Source organism: Pavona decussata, unplaced genomic scaffold (genome assembly GCF_977016875.1).
Source record: "Pavona decussata unplaced genomic scaffold, jaPavDecu1.1 SCAFFOLD_26, whole genome shotgun sequence".
Classification (NCBI taxonomy): Eukaryota; Metazoa; Cnidaria; class Anthozoa; order Scleractinia; family Agariciidae; genus Pavona; species Pavona decussata.
The window spans coordinates 3246786-3270602 of record NW_028145449.1 but is presented as its reverse complement, the minus strand read 5'-3'; the positions used below and the strand labels follow the sequence as shown (position 1 = coordinate 3270602).

Genomic DNA, 23817 nt, shown 5'->3' with positions numbered 1-23817 from the left:
TGAGGGCACAGAGGAGTCAAATTTAATGTAAATTCCGGCTAAATTCATTTCGAAAATTTGCGGCAAATTGAGTTTGTTTATACAAGAACGCGATCGAACAATGCATCATGAGATCATATTAGGTGTCTGTTAAAAGATTACATAGCCAGCAATGCTTGCCTGCCAGCGATATCGAGATATTCGTCAAATTATAAAAAGCACAGTGAAAAAGATACTGCGAATCACCGACAGTTAAGGTGGAATAAGGATGCTTTATTATATGGCAAGCAATTCTTAGGTCAAATGGTGCGCTCTCATTGGCTAATTTTCGGTCGGGATTTTACAGTACGGACCATTACCATGGAAACGGTCCGTTTGTGTATTTTTTTTGCTCCCGGGAAATTCAAAGCCGCGCGAAACACAAAAAGTAAGAAAAAATGCGTTAAAATCCTTGGTAAAAGCAAAATATAATTTTAAAAAGTAACTGTTTCTTAGTTTGAGTCTAACTGACAACATGGAAGACGACGAAGAATTCGAACACTCGCCAAGTGAGTTTTATTATCCAGACAAAGACTTCGATGAGACGAGCATCGAGGCAAACCGCATAAGCGAGAGCCAAGAGGAAATAGAAGGCTTTATTAAGAACCAGAAAAGTGCCAATACTACCAAGAAAACTACAACGGACATGAACACTCTCTCCCGCTACATGGAAACAATTGGCATGAGTGGAAAAACGGTCGAAAGCTTACCTGCGCCCGAACTTGACCACCTCCTGTGCAAGTTCTTCATGAATATCCAGAAGAAAAATGGAGAAGAGTACGAACCAGACACCATATCTGGTTTTCAACGAAGTATCCAAAGATATTTAAGTGAGAAAGGTTCTTCAGTTAACATATTGAAGGACAAGGACTTTGCAAAGTCGAGGAAAGTTCTCTCTGCGAAACGCAAGTCGCTTGTTCATGAACACGGTAAAGGTAACAAACCGCAAGCTGCCACGGTACTCGAAGACGATGAAGAAGATGCTCTCTTTAAAAAAGGAGAATTTGGTGATCACAATCCAGTTTCGCTGCAGCGAACAGTTTGGTGGCTCTTGTCTCTTCACTTCGGTTTTCGGGCGAGAGACGAAAGCCGAAAGCTGCGCTGGGGAGATGTTCAGCTCCAAGAAGATAAAGATGGTGGAGAAATGCTTGTTTGGCTTGCAGAACGAGGCACGAAGACTCGTCATGGTCAAGAAAAAGGTCACCGAAGGGCTTTTCAACCAAACGCCACAGACCAGTAGAAATGAACAAACCAGAGTCCCCATTTTATTTAGCAGTACGGCATAATAGAAGCTCGAAAGATAATGTTTGGTACATGAAGTCGCCTCTCGGAAAGAATGAAATCGGGAAATTGTTGTCCACAGCAGCCCAAAAAGCTGGTCTTCAAAGAGAGGGAAAACAAATTACCAACCACTCAGTGCGTAAAACGTGTATCTCCAGGCTGCTCGATGCTGATATTCCCGAGAACTTTGTTGCTCAGCTCAGTGGCCACAAAAACACGGAAAGTCTCCAGTCGTACAAGTCGGCAAGCTCCACTCATCAAAGAAGAATGTCGTTAACACTCAGCAGGGCCCATTCCGGTAGTGAAGAATCGACGGTTTCAAGTGTTCAAGACCTTCAAATGGCCTCGTGTTCTTCCAGTGAAAACGCCTTAACCAGCACGGCCGTAAATTCCATGATGAAGTCTAGCGTGGATCCACTACTATCCTCCGCCGCTCCGGTCTTTGCAGGAGCTAACATTGGTTCCATCAGTGGCTGCACTTTCCAGATCTTTCATGGAAATGTGAAATTTGTACAGACCGAAAAAAAGCGTCGACTTGTTATTGAAAGTGACGACGATGATTGACTGTCGACCTTTCTTCTCACAAGAAGTCAGTTTTTTTTTACTCTGTAAACTTTACATTTTCAAATTCCGCTGATTTCCTGTTTTGTGATTTTTTCCCTTTCTTAAGTCAGCAGATGCTTGATCTTTTCAGCATAAAATAAACCACACAAGTGTTTTAGAACTCGTGTTATAAATCGTTCTTTTCGTTTCTGTGATGCTCGCGTCATGATCATCAAAAGCGGGAAAAATCCCTCACATCGCTGACATCACGCCGGAAGTTGACTTGAATGAAACAACCGGAAGTGTCCGTTTGGCCAAAGAAATGATGCCATATAATAAACTACTTACTAACCTAGCTTGCTCGAGCCGCACTGAAGAATATTGGCCCTCGGTCGTTTTTGTACGGACCTCGCTGCGCTCGGTCCGTACTGTCACGACCTCGGGCCAATATTCCCCAGTACGGCCCTCGCGCTCGGTTAGTAAGAGGTTATTCTTTATTATTTTTTTTTTTCAGTTCGAACTAATATGTAGAGTGTAAGTAATTATGCAACACGTCTTAAGCAGGAACTAAATGAACATTTGTTGGACAGCGAAACAATTTCTTTACTCGTGAACTTGATATTGGCTGCGGCACAACAGTGCAATTTCATATCATGAAAGAAAAGTAAAAAAAAAAAATGTACGCCGAAATGCAGAACAAGAAAGAAATATAAGTAACAATTGTATGCATGATAATAAGTTACACAAAGGAAATTCGTTTATGCCTTACATTGTTGAAGGAGTAAATAAAAACGTAGCATAAATAATAATATAAAAATAAACGTGAAATCAACTGATCCGTATTTAGTTTTTGTTGCTGTAAAATGACCCACAAATGGCTGTTTATTTATTTATTTATCTATTTATTTATTTATTTATTTATTTATTTATCTAATTTCTTCTTCCCTCTTTCCTTCCTTCCTTCCTTCCTTCCTTCCTTCCTTCCTTCTTTTTCTTGCTTGCTTAAAATATTTTGAAGTGCAGTTTATCCCGGTATCTTTTTGAATATTAGCTACACAGTTTGGGTGGGTGCCTTGTGCTAAGACTCACACAACTTCCAAAGCACTGCAAGAAAACTCTGAATACAATTTTAGCAGGGAAATCTTAATCAGGATATAACGGGATTTTCACCAAGAAAATTTTATAGCTTTGGACTGTTTTTGCCAAGAAATTCAAAGAATCCCATACAAAGACTCGTCTGTTTACCGGCTTTACCTTCGACGCCCCACAATGCATTGCATTTCAGCATGGCTGCCATTGAATTGTTATGAAAATAATACTGTTTTCCTATATATTATCTGTGTCCGTGCTGCACATGCGCCGAATATATGCCGCCTAATTTGCATATGTGGTTAACAGCTTCAGAATATTTTTAAAAGTTAATAACCGTCATATTATTTCTGATGCCACCAAATTAAGGATTACTTTTCGAAAGATACTTACTTATATACATGGATGAGTAAAACAACTAAGACCTATTGGTTAAGCAGCATTAATATTGATTCCTCACGTAGCTTTTTATTGATGTTCAGTTTTTAAGCTCCGCCCATCTCAAGATAAGTGAGACTTGCTCTTTATTTACCGAACAAAAGGTGGATTTTAAGTTCTCAGATACACGCCTGTGGCCAAGAAAAACTTCTACTGTATGAAGTCACTAGCTGAACGTGAGTGATCCCACGTATTAGAAGCATCATGATCGCATGAGTCCCAAAAGGAGCAGATATTCGGCGATAAACAGGGTCCATCATGCAATTGACTGACGCATTCACTGACGCGAGTGGTGCAATGACAACACAATAGTCAATTATGAAAGAAACATTTTATGAAAAGAAGCCCACACGCATGCAACGGATGATAACAACCCAACGATTAACAAAACGACAATATTCTCCAATTAACAAAAAGAAAGCGACAGTTTTTAATTGTATGTGTGACATATTCGATTGAAAACTCTTCATTCATTGTCTGCTCTTCCACAATAATTATTCTCTTTGTTTTAAGAGACTTGCCGACAAAAAGCAACAAGCAGTTTTTTTTTTTTTATAAACGACATATTCCTATTTGGAGTAATCTTTTAAGATTTACAGTTTAAAAAACGTCAAGAACGTTTTTGTAAATTTTAAAGAAAGACGCACTAACACTCAGAATTTTTGAGGTATTTGCATAAAGATATAGAAGCCAGAGATTAAACCAATAAGAACTGCGTTTTCGCGTAAGGTCACTTTACTCGAAACGCAGTATGTAGTTTTGTTAATACCTTATTTAATGCAGTTATCTTACAGCAATCGATTGGTAAGCATAACTCACATTTGAGCTACAAACAGATATCAAAAATTGCCGGATCTGAATCATTAAGTTCACCATGGCCGACGAGTTCTGCAGCTACCATTTAAATGGACTGGGACAACTTGTTCAGTTTCACAGGACTTCCCTGCTCTCATTGTGTGTATTACACTTTTTTTTTTGTCCCGTGGCAACGGTTGGAAATATTCTTGCTTTTCATGTAATATGTCAAAAACGAGGGCGAGTGCTTTATCACGGGTTCCAAATACTGAGAAACAGATGAAAGCACGAGGCCGCAGGCCGAGTGCTTTCATCTGTTTCGAGGTATTTGGAACCCGTGATAAAGCACGAAGCCCGAGTTTTTGACATGTCTTCTCAAATGAAACAATAAGAAATTAATCTCATTAAAATGCAAATGTTTGATCTCAGATGAAAAACATGTTTCATCTCAGATGAAAACCTGGTGGTGTTTCATCTGGTGTTTCATTGGGGTATCAAGATTCATCCACCTGACCGAAATGGAGGTCATTTATTGGCTTTTGACTGCATGAATTATTAATGAGTTTGAGAAGCCCTGTGGAAAGCCTCATCGATGCCTGCTAATATAAAGGAGTTCTTCCTGAGTCTTGCTGTCTCTAATCTTGCCGTGGGATTGTTCGCCCAATTAATGTACGCAGTGGTGCTAAGAATGGCAGCGAATGGTGGCCATGACTTTGAATCACTCTGTCCAACAATTTCAACTGTTTGTTATTTCTCTTTGTCTCTTCTCGCTTGCGCATCATTTCTGAATGTAACCGCCATTGCCGTCGATAGACTGATCGCTATTACTCTTCATCTACGCTACCAGGAAGTTGTCACTTTAAGGCGCGTCATAATAGCCTTGGTATCAATATGGCTAACAAGTGGAGTCGTTGCTTCCCTTTTCGTAGCTTTTAATAGTCGAGGCGCCATGGTGATTTTTATTAATGAATTTGTTGGACTTTTCTTGACCACAATAGCGTACATTCATATTTACAGAGTTGTAAGACATCATCAGAATCAAATCCACAGTCAACTTCAGCATCAAAATGCGCCAGCAATGAAACTATTCCGAGAGAAAAAGGTCGCCTTCAATGCTGTGCTTTTCTACGTAGTTTTTGTCGCATGTTATCTTCCAAATTTATGCTCTTCAATATTGTTGATAACGGATAGCTCACAAATTTCTTTTTGGTTGGCTATTCATGCTGCAGCTTCTATCGTTCTTCTCAATTCGTCGTTAAATCCTGTAGTTTATTGCTGGCGACATCGAGAAATTCGCCAAATTATGAAAAGCAGCGTGAAGAAATTATTCCGCATCACCGAGACTTAAGATTGAATAAGGATGCTTCGTTAATTCGAATGTGCATTCGAGTTATTAAGCTGAGTGACTTAAATGACGCGAAGCTTTGATGATATGGCGTCGAATTTGAAGGTTGATCATCTTGCACAGCAAAAAGAGAGGACCGAGAAATACTATATCTCCGATGAGTTCGGCGGAGTCTTCTCCAGTGGAGAGAGAGATTTAAAGAGTCGTGTTCTTCGGCTAAAACATCTGGCCACTGAGATATGGTCACGGAAGACCTCGGTACCAAAACTGATTTAGTGATATCTAGGTTATCCGACCTGAAGACTAAAACAGAAGAGCTGAATTTTGCAGCAAAATGACTGCAAACCAAGGTGACCTGTTTTGAGGAATAAGGAGTGTATATTTAAAACAAAAACTTTTAACGAGAACTTCAATTCCATGTGAAAAGTGTGAATTCCCGGACAGTTAAATAAGGGAACTGCAAACTCAGGCTCAAACCGATGAAGCCAAAGGCAACGCCAACGACACTCGCAGCAAACTGTTACTGGTATTTGGAGGCTTACAGTTACAGGAAAGTTTGAACTGAGTTTGAAGGTAGAACCAAAGCTACCCAAGAGACTGCAAATTAAAAGCGCTGCCAACCGACTTAATGGATATTTGTGCACCGGGTGGAGAGAAGCCTGTAGGCAAATAACTGAAAGGAAGAAGAACAAGTTTGCTTTTTCTAGGATCCTCATATCGGGAACGGGTGCTCAAATGTGTTCGAGAACTCATGGATACTAATTAAAGTTAAAACTAGTTAGTGTAAAAGCACATATTTAATGCGGTGCATCAAATACGAAAGCTTAAAATTAGTGGGGATAGTTAAAAATGATCATTGCTGTGCAGAAATTCTGATCAGAGACTGCCATACTGTACATTAGTTGTAAATATGTCAAAATGTTAACACGTTTTTAATGTTAGTTTATCCTGGTCGTTGTTACGATTATTTAGTTTCTCTCTAGAATGTAAATATATAAGGAAGTTGCAACACAGTCAGACTGAATTTGCATTTGACACTCCCTTCTTTTTGGGTTATGTCTTTTTAAATTAACATTTCACGATTTCTCCTTATTGTTTAATTTAAGGGCTTGAGGAATGAATATTGCGGAAGGCAGTTGATCGTTCTCTCAAAATGTATGGGGAAATTTAAATGTTTTTTTGCCTTCTTTCTCCTTGTATAGTTTGCCGTACTTTCACCACTTGCCGATAGATTCAAATGTTAGCTATTTTTAGTGTCACTTTCAATGATCGCAAAATACATTTTTATCGATGGAAAAGTAAAAATAATGGTTGAGCCTTGTCAACAGTCACCCCACTAGTGCACAGAAGCTAGTGTTAATTAATATCTTCGGTTGCAGATGGCCAGGATGAAAATGAATTACAACTTGAAAAAAATGCCAATTTTTCGAGGTCTTCCGGTCTATTTTAAAGAAGCCGCTCAAAACTTTTTAAATATAGTATGCTCTTCCTGAAAGAAATCACTTAATATTTCCCTCCCGGTGCTCATGGGATCAATGCTCGCTTACTATTCAACTGAGCATAGGGGCTCAGCAGCGAGGCCTGGATCCGAGTTTGCATGATCGCCCCATTTAAGAAATTTGGCCGAGCGAGACTAAGTACTTATTTTTTGATAAACAAACAAGGCGGCGATTTTATGTGAAGGCGCGTCTGTGCGGATTCGCAAACAATTTGGCTATTCGACGTCCAAACATCACAGGAAAGTTTCGGTCTCTCTTTTACCTGAAGTTTGGTCATCAAGAGGGGTCACGTATGCAAATTCTGCAGCGAAAAACGAAAATACTGTAACCAACGACTAGCTGACCCACATAGTTCACAGGGCTAGACCAGTAAGACTTCTTCCATTCCACTTTATCGTTACCTTCCCTATAGATTTTTTCATTTAAGTACACTGTAGAATCTCCTCCCTTTACAGCAACTACACACTGGGAGTCAACAAACTGTGGAGGTTCTGGTGATCTAATTTTCTGTTTTGCTTAAGTTAAAATGTTACTGTCATACTCTCAACAACAGATTTTTCTTCTCTAATCTCTTTTAAATGGTGAGCAGTTGAGAGGTGATGTTAGCAGCATTTTGCTCTTCAACTTTGCCAAGTGAGCCACAAATATTGACTTTTGAATTTATTATGTATGCTTGGTAATAAATCTCATCATTTTAAAGAGGTGAAGTTATCTTTCATTAATTTAGATTTTGTCTGTCATACCTCTGGGGTGAGAACTGGAACATAAAAGAGGCAGGGCGCAGCAATACTCCAGCCAGTCATTACACTGTGCAAGTGTGTGAAAATGTGCAGTAATTGCATAATAATTATTTACAATATGCCAATTACACTTGACTATGTTACACAACATGTACCAATTAAACAGTATTGCAATATGTTACAGTTCTGATGTATATTGTCATGTTTTGATGACATAATTATACTGCAGAGTAATGTGGTCAGCTGGGTTAATCCTCGAGTTGCTAGAAACACTTCAGTAATCAAGGGGTGATAATTTAGATTGTCTTCTTTGAAATGGCTGTTCAATACATAGAGAAACCATGGTTGATTTACCATCCCGGGATCTATTTGGTACTGTATCTCCCTTGCAGTTGGGTTTTAGGATGTATTCCCAGTAGCCCCATTTTGGCATCCACCAATGGGGGAAAAACCACCATACCGATACAGGTGTTCATGGACATCTGTATTGTAAAGGGTGACAAGTAATACAATAATATTTACATGCACCTTCCATGGGTTTCTGCACAGGCATGTGGTTTCTGCAAGATCTCAGTGTACCAGTACATTGTTCACCCGGTGCTACTGAACTCAACTTCCCAATTTTTTGCACGAGAGAATAAGGACCTGAATGTCTTTCCACGTAAGTTAATCTGCCCATACAGACAAGAGACAAACACCCTTGCAACCGCTCATACAAACCTGGGAGCTCTATTCACAATAATGTTGAGCAATCTTCTTCTGAGATCTTTATCAGCTATCCTTTCCAGTTGCAAAATTTTCTCGTCTAAAAATTTCTTAAGGACTCAAGCCGTTTTCCTTGTGTATGCATTTAAACAATTTGTGCATTAAAATTCAACTTACAGGAATAACTGTCGTCACGCAACATTTAAACAGAGGGAGAATTCCATAAAATAAACATGCTGTTTCATTCGTAACGACGCTTTCAATAGTTGATACGCATAAAATGTGGGACAAATACTTTTAATAAGCTTACATTAAAGTTCCAAGCCGATCTTGAGAAATAAGCTTACATTCTGGACTTTCGCGATGACAGTCGTGAAACACTGCGTGGCTTTTAGTTTCTTCAGAACTGAACAAGAATCGAAATTGAACTCTACTATTTTGTCGAAGTACAATATCTTCCTGAGACGACGAAAACCATAATCGTTCGCTACATTACAAATCATATTCTTTACCACATACACTCGCTGAAAACATGTCGCTCGCAATTTCATTGCTGACGACTCTACTAACCTAAAACAAAGCTGGCACCTCATTCCAGCGGTCTTGATTAATCGCAGTGTTCAAACTTCGTACTACCGCAAAATAACATGCTGACAGTAAAGTAACAATGACTTAATACGAATGAGTTTTCCACCGTCGAGTCGCCACAGACAAAATAGCTATGAATCCTTCGCATTTCGCGCATGCTCATTACGGTTTTCGAATGATTGACAGATTTTTTTTCTGGGGCGATCATCACTTTCCGAAAAGCGGCAAGATCAAAGGTAGCTGCCAGCCCTGAGTGTTGAATAAAGTATTAAAAATATTCCAAACTTTCGCAGGTGGTTCTCACAAAAAAACAAATAAAATAATAACAATATTAATAATAATAATAATAATAATAATAATAATAATAATAATAATATTAATAATAATAATGTGTATTTGCGCTGTTTTTATAGGACCACTAGAAAACGATATATCACTGTAAAACATGTTGTAAAGCCGAAAAACTTTAAAATCTCAAAATAACACTACTTTAAAGTTTTGCTTTCGTAGCCGAGCACCAGCCATGAAACGCAAAATGACGTGTGTTCTTTTACTGAATTACCAGCCCTCACGTTAATGCCAGGGATCCAAACAAACTGGATTCCCATCGGTTACTGAGGAAATCCCATGTAAAGATTGATGGAATATTACTCGATGACTGTCACTAGCTGGGACGATATGCATAAAAAAGCCATTTTAAATTTCCCAAACGCGTGACAAACTTTGGTCTATTTATATATAATATGTGAGGAAAATTTTGTAAATCGAGATACACTAGTGCTTAATTTGAAAATGCAGGGATTATCCTTAACAGAAAACGTGAGTATTTAGCCTCCAAAGACTGAATTGCATAGTTTTCAAACCTTATTACAGCAGTTATCAACGAGATCAAGCCTATGAACAACAACGTAGGGACTCCCAGCAGAGACTTGTGGCAAAATAATCTATTGAAATTTGCGTGAAAAACATAGCGGCTACGTTCTCCTCGTTTTACCTTTGTGTACGCGACGCGTATGATCGCCAGCAATGGGCAAAACTAAAGGAAAGTGAAGCACCGCGTTGTTCCTTTCTAGATTCTTCTCCGATTTGTGAAGTTCATTATCGATCGAACCAGGAGCTCTTGTCACTGCCTGTGACTACTTTCTTTTTTATCTTTTCCAAATTTGCTTCTTTCCTTCTTTTGTGGGCCTGGCTTCCCTCTGGTTTCTGTTCAAGGACTTTGGTTTCTCCTAGGACTTTTCAGGACGTTAAAATCCTTCCCATGTCAACGACAATTTTTGACAAGAAAACAAAAAATGCGAAAGAGAAATAGAAGCTTCTGGATGAAATTCTTTTCCACAAACAGTTCAATGGAGAGTTCACGCCTTTTGGAGATTGTCATACCTCGATGGTTAATATCTTTCATTTAAAAAGTCGTCTTACTCAATTACTCGCTAGTTTTGAAGATTTCATTTTTCGTTTTTTAAATTATTAAATTGATAATTCAACTTTAATTTGGCTGAAAATAGTATTTTTTCCTAAAAGTATCTCCGCGAACCTTTGGAATAGCCTTAATTCAGTTTATTAAAAAATGGTTCCTTTAATGAAAGTTTTATCTTCGATATAAGAAGAATTGGTGATCTGAACAAACGTAGCGTTGGCTAGAAACCAGAAAGGGCCTTACACATTAGCCACACAGTTTGGTTGGTTTCCCTGTGCTAAGACTCACGCAATTCGAAAGCGCTGCAAGAAAACTCTTCAGACTAGGTGCCCGTTCCCGGTTCTCGGGCACGGGCACTAGTCTGAACAGAGCTTTTTGTCGGTGCCCGAGCAAGGGTATTACTCGGGCACCGTTCCCGAGCACGGGCACTGGTGTGAACAGGATTTTGTCAGTTCCCGCGTTTTTTCCTCATGCCTCCATACGATACAGCAAACAAAATGGCGGGCGCTAAACTGACGTACGAGAGCACAATTGCTCCTTGGGCACCAAGGAGTGTGAGCAACGTCATTTTCAGTGCCCGGGCACCTAGTCTGAACAGGGCCATAGTTTTTAATAGTCAACCTCGTTACATCCATCAAAGGAACAGCAAGTATAAACGATGAAAGTTTGTACTTTACTTTTAGCAGAGCACCCGTAATCAGAATATAATGGGCTGGAAAAAAAAAAAAAGGCTAAAACCGTGTATTGCGCAGTCAGTTATATCACAAAATAAATAAAAGGCTCGTTTGTTTTAAAACAATATTTCGGCTGGCCAAACCAGCCTTCTTCAGGTTTAGATGTTATGTAACATCTAAACCTGAAGAAGGCTGGTTTGGCCAGCCGAAATATTGTTTTAAAATATATTACGTTGTGTCAGCTTTGCAGTAGTCTTTGGACTTCTCATCGTCTATTTTTCAAGTTTGGCTGATTAGATCTCCTGTGAGATCCAACGTACAAGCAAGCAGGATCTTCGTTCACGGCTTTTGCAGTTTTTAAAATTCTCATTTGTTTGTTTGTTTGTTTGTTTGTTTTTTGTTTTTTTTTCATTTAAAACCAAAACTTCATCACGAGTTTTTTGTTTTTCTTATTACTCACTTCCAGCCAAGAAAACACAGAGTTGTTTCCACTGTTGCACCAAGACAATTCCATGTTTTTGAAATTTCTCCCACAAGAAATTCACAGAATCCCATACAAAGCCTCGTTGCTTTATTACCGGCCATACCCTTGAGGCCCCACAATGCATTGCAATTCAAGATGGCCGCCATTGAACTATTATGAAAATAATACTATTTTTCTGCATCATATCTGTGTCCGTGTCGCACATGTGCCAAACATACACCTCCTTATTTGCATATGTGAATTAACAATTTCAGAATATTTTCAAAGTAAAAACCGTCATTTCAGTTCTCTTGCCACAAAATTAAGGATTTGTCTTCGAAGGATGCTTACTTGTATAATTGACTGAGTAAAAGAACTAAAACCTATTGAAAACAACATTAATATCGATTTTTCACATAGCCTTTCATTGATGTTCACTATATATGCTTCTCCCATCTCGAAATAAGAGAGGCTTGCTCTTTATTTACCGAAAAAAAAAGGATTTCAAGTTCTCAGATACACGCCTGTAGCCTAGACAAACTTCTACTGTATGGAGTAACAAGACGAACGTGAGTGATTCCACTTATTAGAAGCTAATATAAACCCCATTAGTGACAAAAGGAGCGGATGATCGACGATGAACAGAGTCCCTGATGTAACCGAACTGACGCGAGCGGTGTAATGACCTGATACAGGAGTCAATTATGAAAGAGGCATTTTATGAAAAAACGCCAAAAAAAAAAAGGAATTAACCATTTTAACCTTACATAATCGTACCTTTACTTTCATCTATCGCGAAACAAATAATATCCTTTATTTTATAAAACGACAACGACAGTTTTTAGATCGTATACAAGACAAGTTTCGATGGAACACATCGTCAGTTTATCTATTAATATTCTGCTCATAGTATCACTGTCTACGTATGAAGAGAGTTACGAACAGACGGCATGTATTTGGAGGAAGTAGAAGCTGTTGTCGAAACATGAGCCGTAGACAAATGTTACTCCGTCGGAAAATTTACCAAATTTGCATAAAGATATCAAAGGACGTGTTTAAACCAATAAAGCGCACTTATTTAAGGTTATATTATACAAAACGCAGTATGCAGTTGTATTAATTCCTTATTTCATGACGTTAGCTTACAGGTGTCGGTTATGACTCTCATTAGAGCTACAAACAAAAAGGGGCACCACACATATTGTGAAACATATCGCCGGATCTGAATCATTAAGCTCACCATGGCCGAAGAGTTCTGCAATGACCATTTAAAGGGACTTAAGCAACTTGTGCAGTTTTATGAGACTGCTTTATCCTCGCTGTGTGTGTTAAACTTTATTTTTTCTACCGTGGCAGCGTTTGCAAATATTCTTGCTATTCGTGCCCTGTGGAAAGCCTCATCGATGCCCGCTAATATAAAGAAGTTCTTCCTGAGTCTTGCTGTCACTGATCTTGCTGTGGGATTGTTCGCCCAGTTAATGTACGCAGTGGTGCTAAGGATGGCAGCGGATGGAGGTCATAACTTTGACTTGCTCTGTCCAACAATTTTAACTGTTTGTTATTTCTTTTTATTTCTTCTCGGTGGCGCATCATTTCTGAATGCAACCGTCATTGCTGTCGATAGACTCCTCGCTATTACTCTTCATCTACGATACCAGGAACTTGTCACTTCAAGGTGCGTCACAATAGCCTTGGTTTCAATATGGATCGCAAGTGTTGTCACTGCTTCCCTTTTCGTGGCTGTTACTAGTGGAAGCGCTATTGTAATGGTTATTTGTGAATTCGTTGGAATTCTTTTGACAACAGTAGCGTACATTCATATTTACAGAGCTGTAAGATATCATCAGAATCAAATTCACAGCCAACTTCAGCAGCAAAATGCGCAAGCAATGACACTATTCCGTGAGAAAAAGGCCGCTTTAAACGCTATGTATTTCTACGTAATTTTTGTCGCATGTTATCTTCCAAATTTATGCTCTACAATTTTGCTTGTAACGGATATCTCTCCAATTTCTTTTTGGTTGGCTGTGCACGCTACAATTTTTTTGGTTCTTCTCAATTCGTCGTTAAATCCTGTGGTTTACTGCTGGCGATATCGAGAAATTCGTCAAATTATGAAAAGCACAGTAAAAAAAGTATTCCGCATCACCGAGAATTAAGATAGAATAAAGATGTCTTGTTTATATATAAGCTGACGTCGAATTTGAACGTTGATCATTTTTCACAGCAAAAAGGTAGGACCGAAAAAACACTATTTCTTCGGACAGCTAGTTCGGCGGAGTCTTCTCCAGCGGAGAAAAGATTTAAAGAGTCGAGTTCTTCGGCTAAAACATCTGGCTACTGAGATATCGTCGTGGAAGACCTCGGTAGCAAAATTAATTTTGGTGGAAGAACTAAATTTTGCAGCAAAAGGTTTGCAAACCAAGGTGACTTGTTTTGAGGAATAAGGAGTCTGGATTAAAACAAAAACTTTCAACGAGAACTTCACTTCATGTAAAAACTGTCAATCCACGGGCAGACAAATAAGGGAACTGCAAAGTCAGACCGATGAAGCCAAAGGCAACGTCAACGACACTCGCAGAACACTGTTGTCGGTATTTGGAAATTTACAGTCGACAGGAAAATTTAAACTGAGTTTGAAGGTAGAAGCAAAGCTACGCAAGAGACTCAAAATTAAAAAGCGCTGCTAACCGAGTTTATGGAGTTTTGTGGACCGGGGTGAGCGAAGCCTGTAGGCAAGTGACTGAAAGAAAAAAGAACAAGTGTGCTTTTCCTAGGGTCCTCTGATCGGGAACGGGTGCTCAAATGTGGACGAAAACTCAAGGACACTAATTAAAGTTAAAACAGAAAGAAATTCTGATCTGAGACTGCCAAACTGTATATTGGTGGTAAATACATCAAAATTTTAACTTTAACACTCTTTTAATGTTAGTTTATCCTGGTCGTTGTTACGATTATTTAGTTTACTTCTAAAATGCAAATTAGGAAGTTGCAACACATTAAGACTGAATTTGTATTTGACACTTCCTTCTTTTTGGTTGACGTATTTTTTTTAATTAACATTTCACGATTTCTCCTTATTCTTTAATGAACTAAATTCTGGTGAAGGGCTTGAGGAATGAATGTTGCGTAATGCAGTTGTTCGTTCTCTCAAAAGGTATGAGGGAATTTCAATGTTTTTGCGCCTTCTATCTGCTTGTGTTGTGTACAGTAGTTTCACCACTTGCCGATAGATTCTAATGTTAGCTATTTTTAGTGTCACTTTAAATGGTCGGAAAATATATTTGTATCGATGGAAACGTCAAAATAATGCTTGAGTCTTGTCAACCGTCACCCTACTTAAATGCGCAGAAGCTAGTATTAATTAATATCTTTGGTTGCAGATGGCCAGGATGAAAATGAATTACAACATGAAAATATTGGCCAATTTTTCGAGTTCTTCCAGTGTATTTGAAAGAAGCCGCTAAAAACTTTCTTTAATACAGTATGTTCTTTCTGAAAGAATTCACTTAATATCTCCCTCCTGGTGCTCATGGGATCAATGCTCGCTTACTATTCAACAGAGTGTTGAATATAGTATTAAAAATATTCCAAACCTTTCGCAAGTGGTTTCCAGGGGAAAAAATGTGCATTTGCGCTGTTTTTATACGAAACGCTAGAACACTATATATCACTGCCAGGCCAAGAAACTTCGCGCAGTTCTGAAGATTTAAGTTTTCTGTTTTTAAATTTCTCAATTAATAAACGAACTTATAGCTGAAAATAGTTTTTTTTCCTTAAAGGTATCCACGCCAACCTTTGTAATAGCCTTAATTTAGTTTATTGAAAAATGGTTGCTTTAATGAAATTTTTATCTTTAATATAACAGGAATTCGTGATCTCAACACACGTAGCGTTAGAAACCAGAAAGGGCCTTACACACTAGCCACATAATTTGAGTGGGGGCCCTGTGCTAAGACTCACGCAACTCCCAGGGGCTGCAAGAAAACTCTTAGTTTTTAATAGAATCAACCTCGTTACATCTAAGAAAGAAACAGGTAGTTTAAGCGATGAAAGTTTGTACTTCACTTTTAGCAGGGAACCCGTGATCAGAATATGATGGGCTGAAAAAAGGGCTAAAACCGTGTATTGCAGAGTCAGTTTTGTCCCAAAATTAATTAATTTCATTTTTTTCACTTAAATCCAAAACTTCTCACTTGTTTTGTTTTTCTTATTACTCGCTTCTAGCCAGGACAACGCATAGTTTTTTCCACTGTTCCACCAAGACAATTCCATGCTTTTGGACTTTCTCCCCTAACAAATTCAGAATCCCAAACGAAGACTCTTTGTCTTTTTACCGGCCATAGCCTGAACGCCCCACAATGCATTGCAATTCAATATCGCCGCATTGAATTGTTATGAAAATAACACTTTTTTTCTGCATCATATCTGTGTGTGTGCACATGCGCCGAATATATGCCGCTTGATATGCATATGTGGGTTAACAGCTTCCGAATATTTTTCAAAGTTTATAACCGTCATATCAGTTCTGATGCCACCAAATTAAGCCGGGATTGGATTTCTTTTCGAAGGATGCTTAATAATAATAATAATAATAATAATAATAATAATAATAATAATAATAATAATAATAATAATAATTATAATAATAATAATAATAATAATAATAATAATAACAATAATAATAATAATAATAATTATTTATTACTTCTAGAGCGCTATTTACAAATACACATCAAGGGGGCGCTAAGACCAGATCATTTACATGTATAAATGGCTGAGTAAAAGAACTAAGACCTATTGGAAACAACATTAATATTGATTCTTCACAGAGCCTTTCATCAATGTTTAGTATTTATGCTCCTCCTATTTCGAAATAAGGGGGACTTGCTCTTTATTTACCGAACAAAAGATGGGTTTCAAGTTAAATACACACCTGAGTAATGGAAAAACATTTTAATGTATGGACTCACAAGCCGAACGTGAGTAATTTCACATATTAGAAACCCCATGAGTTACAAAAGGAGCAGATGCTCGACAATAAACAGGATCCCTTGTGTAACCAAACTGAAGCGATTACTGACCCGAGCGGTATAATGACCTGTACAGGAGTCAATCATGGAAGAGACTTTTGATAAAAAAAAAACGCCAAAAAAGGGTTAAGAACCATCGTAACCTTACATAATCATACCTTTACTTTTATCTATCGCGAAACAAATAATTTTCTCTATTTTAAAAATAGACAACGACAGTTTTTAGATCTTATACAAGACATGTTTCGATGGAACACATCGTCACTTTATCTATTATTATTAAATTCTCAGCCTCGGATGTTGCATTTCTAGCGTTCTGATTGGTTCACTAAATCTCGGTTATCAGCTCAGATACCGTAGTTTGACCTTATATGGAAAACATAAGCCCCAGGTGTCGCTAAGCCGGCGGGAAGCAAAAGTTTCTTCAATAAAATGCAGGGAAAAAAAAAAGAAATCGAAAGAAATACTAAACAATGCCATCTCAATATAACAACAATAAAAGCCACAAAGTTCGGTATGGCACTATTTAATGGTACGTAACTCTGAAGTTTCCTTTAAAATCTTCAAAATTGCAAGATTTTACGATTTTTTAGATCACATAACAACAACAATAACAACCGGTTACCTTCAAAAATTTCAGGCTGGCTTGCAAATCCTGGCGGTAAGAGGTTAAAGCCAATCGAAGAAATTTCTCTGGAAGAGCTTCATGCCTGCCTTTATGTTTTTACGAATTTACGAGGACTTCAGATGGTTCATCTATGAAATCCGTACGAGCGGCGGCCATAATCTGCGTTTCCATCGCTCGGAAAACTCAGCAAAACATTTGCACTAATGTGCACAGCTCTTACGCTTCTCAAATAAGCTTGAAGTTTAAAAACTTGCACTGAATGCTTGTCTCAGTGAGGTTGTACCTCGTACACATGGACTTGCCTAAAGTGTTTTAAACCGTCCGCGAGGAATTCAGTGCAGCATGAAAAAAGCCGTCCTTGCCCTGATCTCTTCCTTCGCTCGGCACCCCACAGCAGAACATTTGCTCAAATGTGCACAACTATTACGCTTCTCGCTCAGCGGGAACTTCAAAAGCACTTGAATGCTAGTCTCAGAAAGGTTATAATTCGTACATTTAATTTTTATTGAATTTTAGATGTCCGACTGTGTCCGATTTTCTTCGCTTTCGATTTTTCATTCAACTCCGTTTGCAAAGCGCTGCGCGTGTCATGTGATCATTAGGTTTCGCGCGCTTTGGTCGGAGGTTGTCTCAACATCCGGTCGTTTAAATTTGAAAAAAAAAAATTTTCTTAAACTTTAAAAATTCAGTAAACTTCAACAGCAATGTCCAAACGTAGAGAATCTAATAAAACAATTATTCCATTCGCGCTTGTTGGATATGAGATTAGTTATAGCCAACTCGGCTCTTCGCGCCTCGTCGGCTATTTACCATCTCATATCCAACGCACGCTCATGGAATAATTGTTAAATATTCCGTTCATAGTATCAGTGTCTACGTTTGAAGAGAGTTACAAACAGACGACATGTATTTGGAGGAAGTAGAAGCTGTTGTCAAAACAAGATCCGTAGGCAAATGTTTTCTCCTTCGGAAAATTTACCAAATTTGCATGCATACATAAATGGACTTGTTTAATAAACCAATAAAGCGCACTTATTTAAGTTCATTTTATACAAAACGCAGTATACAGTTGTATTGATTCCTTATTTCATGACGTTAGCTTACAGGTGTCGGTTATGACTCTCATTAGAGCTACAAACAAATACGGGCACCACACATATTGTGAAACATATCGCTGGATCTGAATCATTAAGTTCACCATGGCCGAAGAAATCTGCGATTACAATTTGAAGGGACTTGGACAACTTGTTAAGTTTCATGGTACTGCTGTGTACTCGTTGTGTGTGTTAAACTTTATTTTTTCTCCCGTGGCAACGTTTGGAAATATTCTTGTTATTCGCGCCCTGTTGAAAGCCTCATCGATTCCCGCTAATATAAAAAAGTTTTTCCTGAGTCTTGCTGTCTCTGATCTTGCCGTGGGATTGTTCGCTCAGTTAATGCTCGCAGTGGTGTTGAGGGTCGCAGCGAGTGGAGGACATAACTTTGACTTACTCTGTCCAACAATTTTAACTGTTTGTTATTTCTCTTTAATTCTTCTCGTTGGCACGTCGTTTCTGAATGTAACCGCCATTGCTGTCGATAGACTCCTCGCTATTACTCTTCATCTACGATACCAGGAACTTGTCACTTCAAAGCGTATCATAATAGCCTTAGTATCATTATGGCTCACAAGTGCCTCCGCTGCTTCTCTGTTCATTTCGCTTGATATACACAATGCTTTGGTAGTTGTGATCATTGAATTTGTTGGAATTCTCTTGACAACAGTAGCGTACATTCGCATTTACAGAGTTGCAAGATATCATCAGAATCAAATGAACAGTCAACTTCAACATCAAAATGCGCAAGCAAGGGAAATAATCCGTGAGAAAAAGTCCGCTTTTAATACTGTGTACTTCTACGTAATTTTCTTCGCATGTTATCTTCCATATTTCTGCTCTGCTATATTCTTAACAACAGACCGCGCTCAAAGTTCATTTTGGTTGGCCGAGTACGTCACATTTTTCTTCGTTCTTCTCAATTCGTCGTTAAATCCTGTAGTTTACTGCTGGAGATATCGAGAAATTCGTCAAATTATGAAAAGCACAGTGCATAAAATATTTTGCATCACCGAGAATTAAGATGGAATAAAGATGCCTTGTTAATGTGAATTTGAATTGGGACTTATTAAGCTAAATGCCTTGAATAACATAAAGCTCTGTTAACCTGACGTCGAATTTGAACGCTGATCATTTCGTACGCCAAAAAGGAAGGATCAAGAAATACTATTTTTTTGATCTGTTGGGCGGAGTCTTCCTCTGTGGACAAGACATTTAAAGAGTCGTCTTCTTCGCCTAAAACATCTGACAACTGAGATATGGTTATGGAAGACCTCGGTATCAAAATTAATTTTAGTGATATGTAGGTTATCCGACCTGATGACTGAAATGAAAGAACTGAATTTTGCAGTAAATGTACTGCACAGCGAGGTGACATGTTTGGGGAAAGAAGGAACCTGAATTAAAACTGTCAATTCGTAGACCAAGTGATAAAGCCTTAACGTCGACGACATACACAGAAAACTGCTGTGTTTGGAGACTTGTAGTCGACAGGAAAACTTAAAATTAAAAGGATTTACCAAAGCTTTACTTGAATTGGAAAATACAAGAAGAGGTGCTAACACAAAAAGTTTTGAATTTCAACGTGTGAATCGGAACGGGTATAAAGCCTAAAAGAAAGTCGTTTAAAGATAAAATACCAAGTGCGCATTTTTATAAGGTTCTCTGATAGACAATCATTGTCAATTACAGTTGAAAACCGGGCTCAAGAATAAACTGTGTATGAGGATCTCCTTAAAAAACAAAGAATAATTGCAAAAAGTTCAAATTCGTGGAGAAACTCAAAAATGAGCATTGAAGCTCAACCACTTCGAGACCGACAAACTGTTCATTGATGGTAAATATGTCAAAATGTAAAATTAGCGCGTCTGTTAGCTTTAGCTTTATCTTGGTCGTTATTGTGATTATTTAGTTAATCTCTAAAATGCCGATCACAAAGTCGCCCTATAATAGAATTAGTTTGTTTTTTGACATTTCCTTTTTTTTGGGGTTACACGTTTTTTATTAACATGTCACGAATTTTCCCCATTTTCTCAATCCGGTGAAGGACCTGGGAATAAATGTTGCTTAAGGGAGATGATCGTTATTGCGAATATTTAGTAAATCTCTAAAATGTCATTCACAAAATCGCGCTATAATAGAATTAATTTGTTTTTTGACACTTTTTTCTTTTTGGGTTACCCGTTTTTTATTAACATGTCACTGTGTTTGCATAGAGATATAGAAAATATGGCTTTGAGTCAACAAAGCGCAATCTCATTTAAGATTATATACAACAAAACGCGATATACGATTGCGTTAACTTCTTCTTTGATGCAGCCAGCTTACAGCTGTCGGTTATGACATTAAAGTTTAGTAATTATAAACAAATTGCGGCACATTTCATTATGAAACACATCGCCGGATCTAAATTACTAATTTCACCATGGCCGAAGAGTTCTGCAACTGCTATTTGAAGGGAGTTGGACAACTTGTTCAGCTTTACAGGACTCTCATTGTGTGCATTACACTTTACTTTTTCTCTGGTGGCAACGGTTGGAAATATTCTTGTTATTCGCGCCCTGTGGAAAGCCTCATTGATACCCGCTAATATAAAGAAGTTCTTCCTGAATCTTGCTGTCTCTGATCTTGCCGTGGAATTGTTCGCCCAGGTAATGTACGCAGTGGTCCTAAGGATGGCAGCGAACGGAGGACGTAACTTTGACTTACTCTGTCCAACAATTTTAACTGTTTGTTGTTTCTTTTTATCTCTTCTCGCTGGCGCATCATTTCTGAATGTAACCGCCATTGCTGTCGATAGACTCCTCGCTATAACTCTTCACCTACGATACCGGGAACTTGTCACTTCAGAGCGCATCATAATAGCCTTGGTATCAGTTTGGCTCACAAGTACAGTCGTTGCTTCCCTTTTCGTAGCTTTTCATACTTACAGCGGCATTGTAGTATTTATTTGCCAATTCGTTGGAATTCTCTTGACAACAGTAGCGTACATTCATATTTACAGAGCCGTAAGACATCATCAGAATCAAATCCACAGTCAACTTCAGCATCAAGATGCGCAAGCAATGGAACTATTGCGGGAGAAAAAGGCCGCTTTCAACGCCGTGCATTTCTACGTAATTTTTGTCGCATGTTATCTCCCGCATTTCTGGTCTTCAACGTTGTTAAAAACTAAACAGCCCTGAAATTTATTTTTGGTTGGCTTTTTACGTTGCACTTTATTTCGTTCTTTTCAATTCGTCGTTAAATCCTGTAGTTTACTGCTGGCGATATCGAGAAATTTCGTCAAATTATGAAAAGCACAGTGAAAAATATATTCCGCATCACCGAGACTTAAAATGGAATATAGATGCCTTGTTAATTCGAATTTGCATTGTAACTAATTAAGCTAAATTTCTTGAGTCTGGAGTGAAGCTCTGTTAACCTGACGTCGAATTTGAATGTTGATCATTTGTCACACCAAAATTGAAGGACCGAGAAATATTATTTCTTCGATCAGTTGGGCGGTGTCTTCTCCAGTTGAGAAGAGATTTGAAGAGTCGTGTTCTTCGGCTAAATTAAAACATCTAGCCACTGAGATATGGCCATTGAAGACATCGCGTTATCTAGGTTATCCAACCTGAAGACTAAAATAAAAATGAAATGAAATTAAACTAAAAGCAAGGTGGCATGTTTAGAGGAAGGACGAGCCTGAATTAAAACAAAAACTTTCAGACAAGAAGTTCACTTCGTTGGAGAAAACCGTTAATTCGTAGACTAACTGATGAAACCTAAAGCAACGTCGACGACATACGAAGAAAACGGCTATATTTGGAGACTTGCAGTCGACAGGAAAATTTGAAATTAGAAGGAACAATCAAAGCAACACGAGAGATGGAAAACAAAAAAGAGGTTCTGGCATAAAAGGTGTCGAATTTCAACGTGTGCATCGGAGGGGCTAAAGCTTGAAAGAAAGTGGTTTGAAGGTTCTCTAAAGGAACATGTGCCTATTAATGAATTAATTTGATTGGAGGGAATACCGCTAAAAACAAACCCAGTACGATTTACAGCAGTTTTCAACGAGATCAAGGCGTCGAGCACTGGACACCAACATAGAAACTCTCTGCAGAGAACAAAGGACACAGAGGAGTGAAATTTGATGTAGAAATTTTGCGGCAAATTGAGTTTGTTGATACAAGAACGTGATCGAACAATGCATCATGAGATAATATTAGGTGTCTGTTGAAATATTACCCAGCCAGCAATGCTCGCCTGCTTGCGATATCGAGATATTCGTCAAATTATAAAAAGCACAGTGAAAAAAATACTGCGAATCACCGACAGTTAAGGTGGAATAAAGATGCTTTCTTTATTTTTTTTTATTTTTTTAGTTCGAACTAATATGTAGAGTATAAGTAATTATGCAACATGTCTTAAGCAGGAACTAAATGAGCATTTGTTCAACAGCGAAACAATTTCTTAACTCGTGAGCTTAATGCTGGTTGCGGCACAACAGTGCAATTTCATATCATGAAGGAAAAGTAAAAAGAATGTACGCCGAGATAGAGAACAAGAAAGAATATAAATAATAATTGTATGCATGATAATAAGTTACACAAAGCAAATTCGTTTATGTCTTACATTGTTGAAGTAGTAAATAAAAACGTGGCATAAATAATGATATAAAAAATAAACGTGAAATCAACTGACAGGACTAAGTTTTTGTTGCTGTAAAATGACGCACAAATGCCTACTTATTTATTTATTTATTTATTTATTTATTTTCTCCTTCCTTCCTTTCTTCCTTCCTTCCTTTCTTTCTTTCTTTCTTTCTTTCTTTCTTTCTTTCTTTCTTTCTTTCTTTCTTTCTTTCTTTCTTTCTTTCTTTCTTTTTTTGTTTTATTCATTCATTCTTTCTTTCTTTTCTTCCTGCTTGCTTAAAATATTTTGATGTGTAGTTTATCCCGGTATCTTTTTACATAATAGCTATACAGTTTCGGTGGGTAGCCTGTGCTAAGACTCACACAACTCCAAAGCACTACAAGAAAACTTATAATACAATTTTAGCAGGGAAATCTTAACCAGAATATAACAGGCTTTCCACCAACAAAAATTCCATAATTTTAGACTGTTTTCGCCAAGAAATTCAATGAATTCCATACAAAAACTCATCTGTTTACCGGCTTTACCTTCGACGCCCCACATTGCATCGCAATTTAGCATGGCTTCCATTAAATTGTTATGAAAATAATACTGCTTCCCTGGGGCCGGTTCCTGGAAGGAGGAATAAATTATATCAGGTAAACAATTATTCCAGGGATAAATCTGCTATTCTAGGAATAACTATACCAGGAATAAAAATGGGTTCCCGGAAGCACTTATTTATTCTTGGAATAGCTCTTCCAGGGATAAGTTTGCTAGTCCAGGAATAAATCTTCCAGTAAAGGGGATTCCCACATGACAAACAGGTTTGGCGGGAAATTGC

At 38.0% G+C, this 23817-nt stretch overlaps 3 protein-coding genes across 3 annotated transcripts; all 3 read left to right on the top strand.

Annotated features, from left to right (window-relative positions):
* The first annotated feature begins 493 nt into the window (after positions 1-493).
* Positions 494-1258, top strand: LOC146485564 (uncharacterized protein KIAA1958 homolog). Its single transcript, XM_085103236.1, has one exon. It carries the CDS (start codon positions 494-496, stop codon positions 1256-1258), a length of 765 nt encoding a protein of 254 aa, XP_084959362.1.
* Positions 1259-12839: 11581 nt separating this feature from the next.
* On the top strand, positions 12840-13757 carry LOC146485563 (melanocyte-stimulating hormone receptor-like). The gene has a single exon (XM_085103213.1). The coding sequence runs from the start codon at positions 12840-12842 to the stop codon at positions 13755-13757; it is 918 nt and encodes a 305-aa protein (XP_084959339.1).
* Positions 13758-18371: 4614 nt separating this feature from the next.
* LOC146485562 (melanocyte-stimulating hormone receptor-like) lies at positions 18372-19949 on the top strand. The gene has a single exon (XM_085103313.1). The coding sequence runs from the start codon at positions 18459-18461 to the stop codon at positions 19374-19376; it is 918 nt and encodes a 305-aa protein (XP_084959439.1). The 5' UTR covers positions 18372-18458; the 3' UTR covers positions 19377-19949.
* The last annotated feature ends 3868 nt before the right edge of the window (positions 19950-23817 follow it).

Excerpts from the sequence above, each read along its gene's own strand:
- LOC146485564 (XM_085103236.1), top strand. The coding sequence starts at position 494 with ATGGAAGACGACGAAGAATTCGAACACTCGCCAAGTGAGTTTTATTAT.
- LOC146485563 (XM_085103213.1), top strand. The coding sequence starts at position 12,840 with ATGGCCGAAGAGTTCTGCAATGACCATTTAAAGGGACTTAAGCAACTT.
- LOC146485562 (XM_085103313.1), top strand. The coding sequence starts at position 18,459 with ATGGCCGAAGAAATCTGCGATTACAATTTGAAGGGACTTGGACAACTT.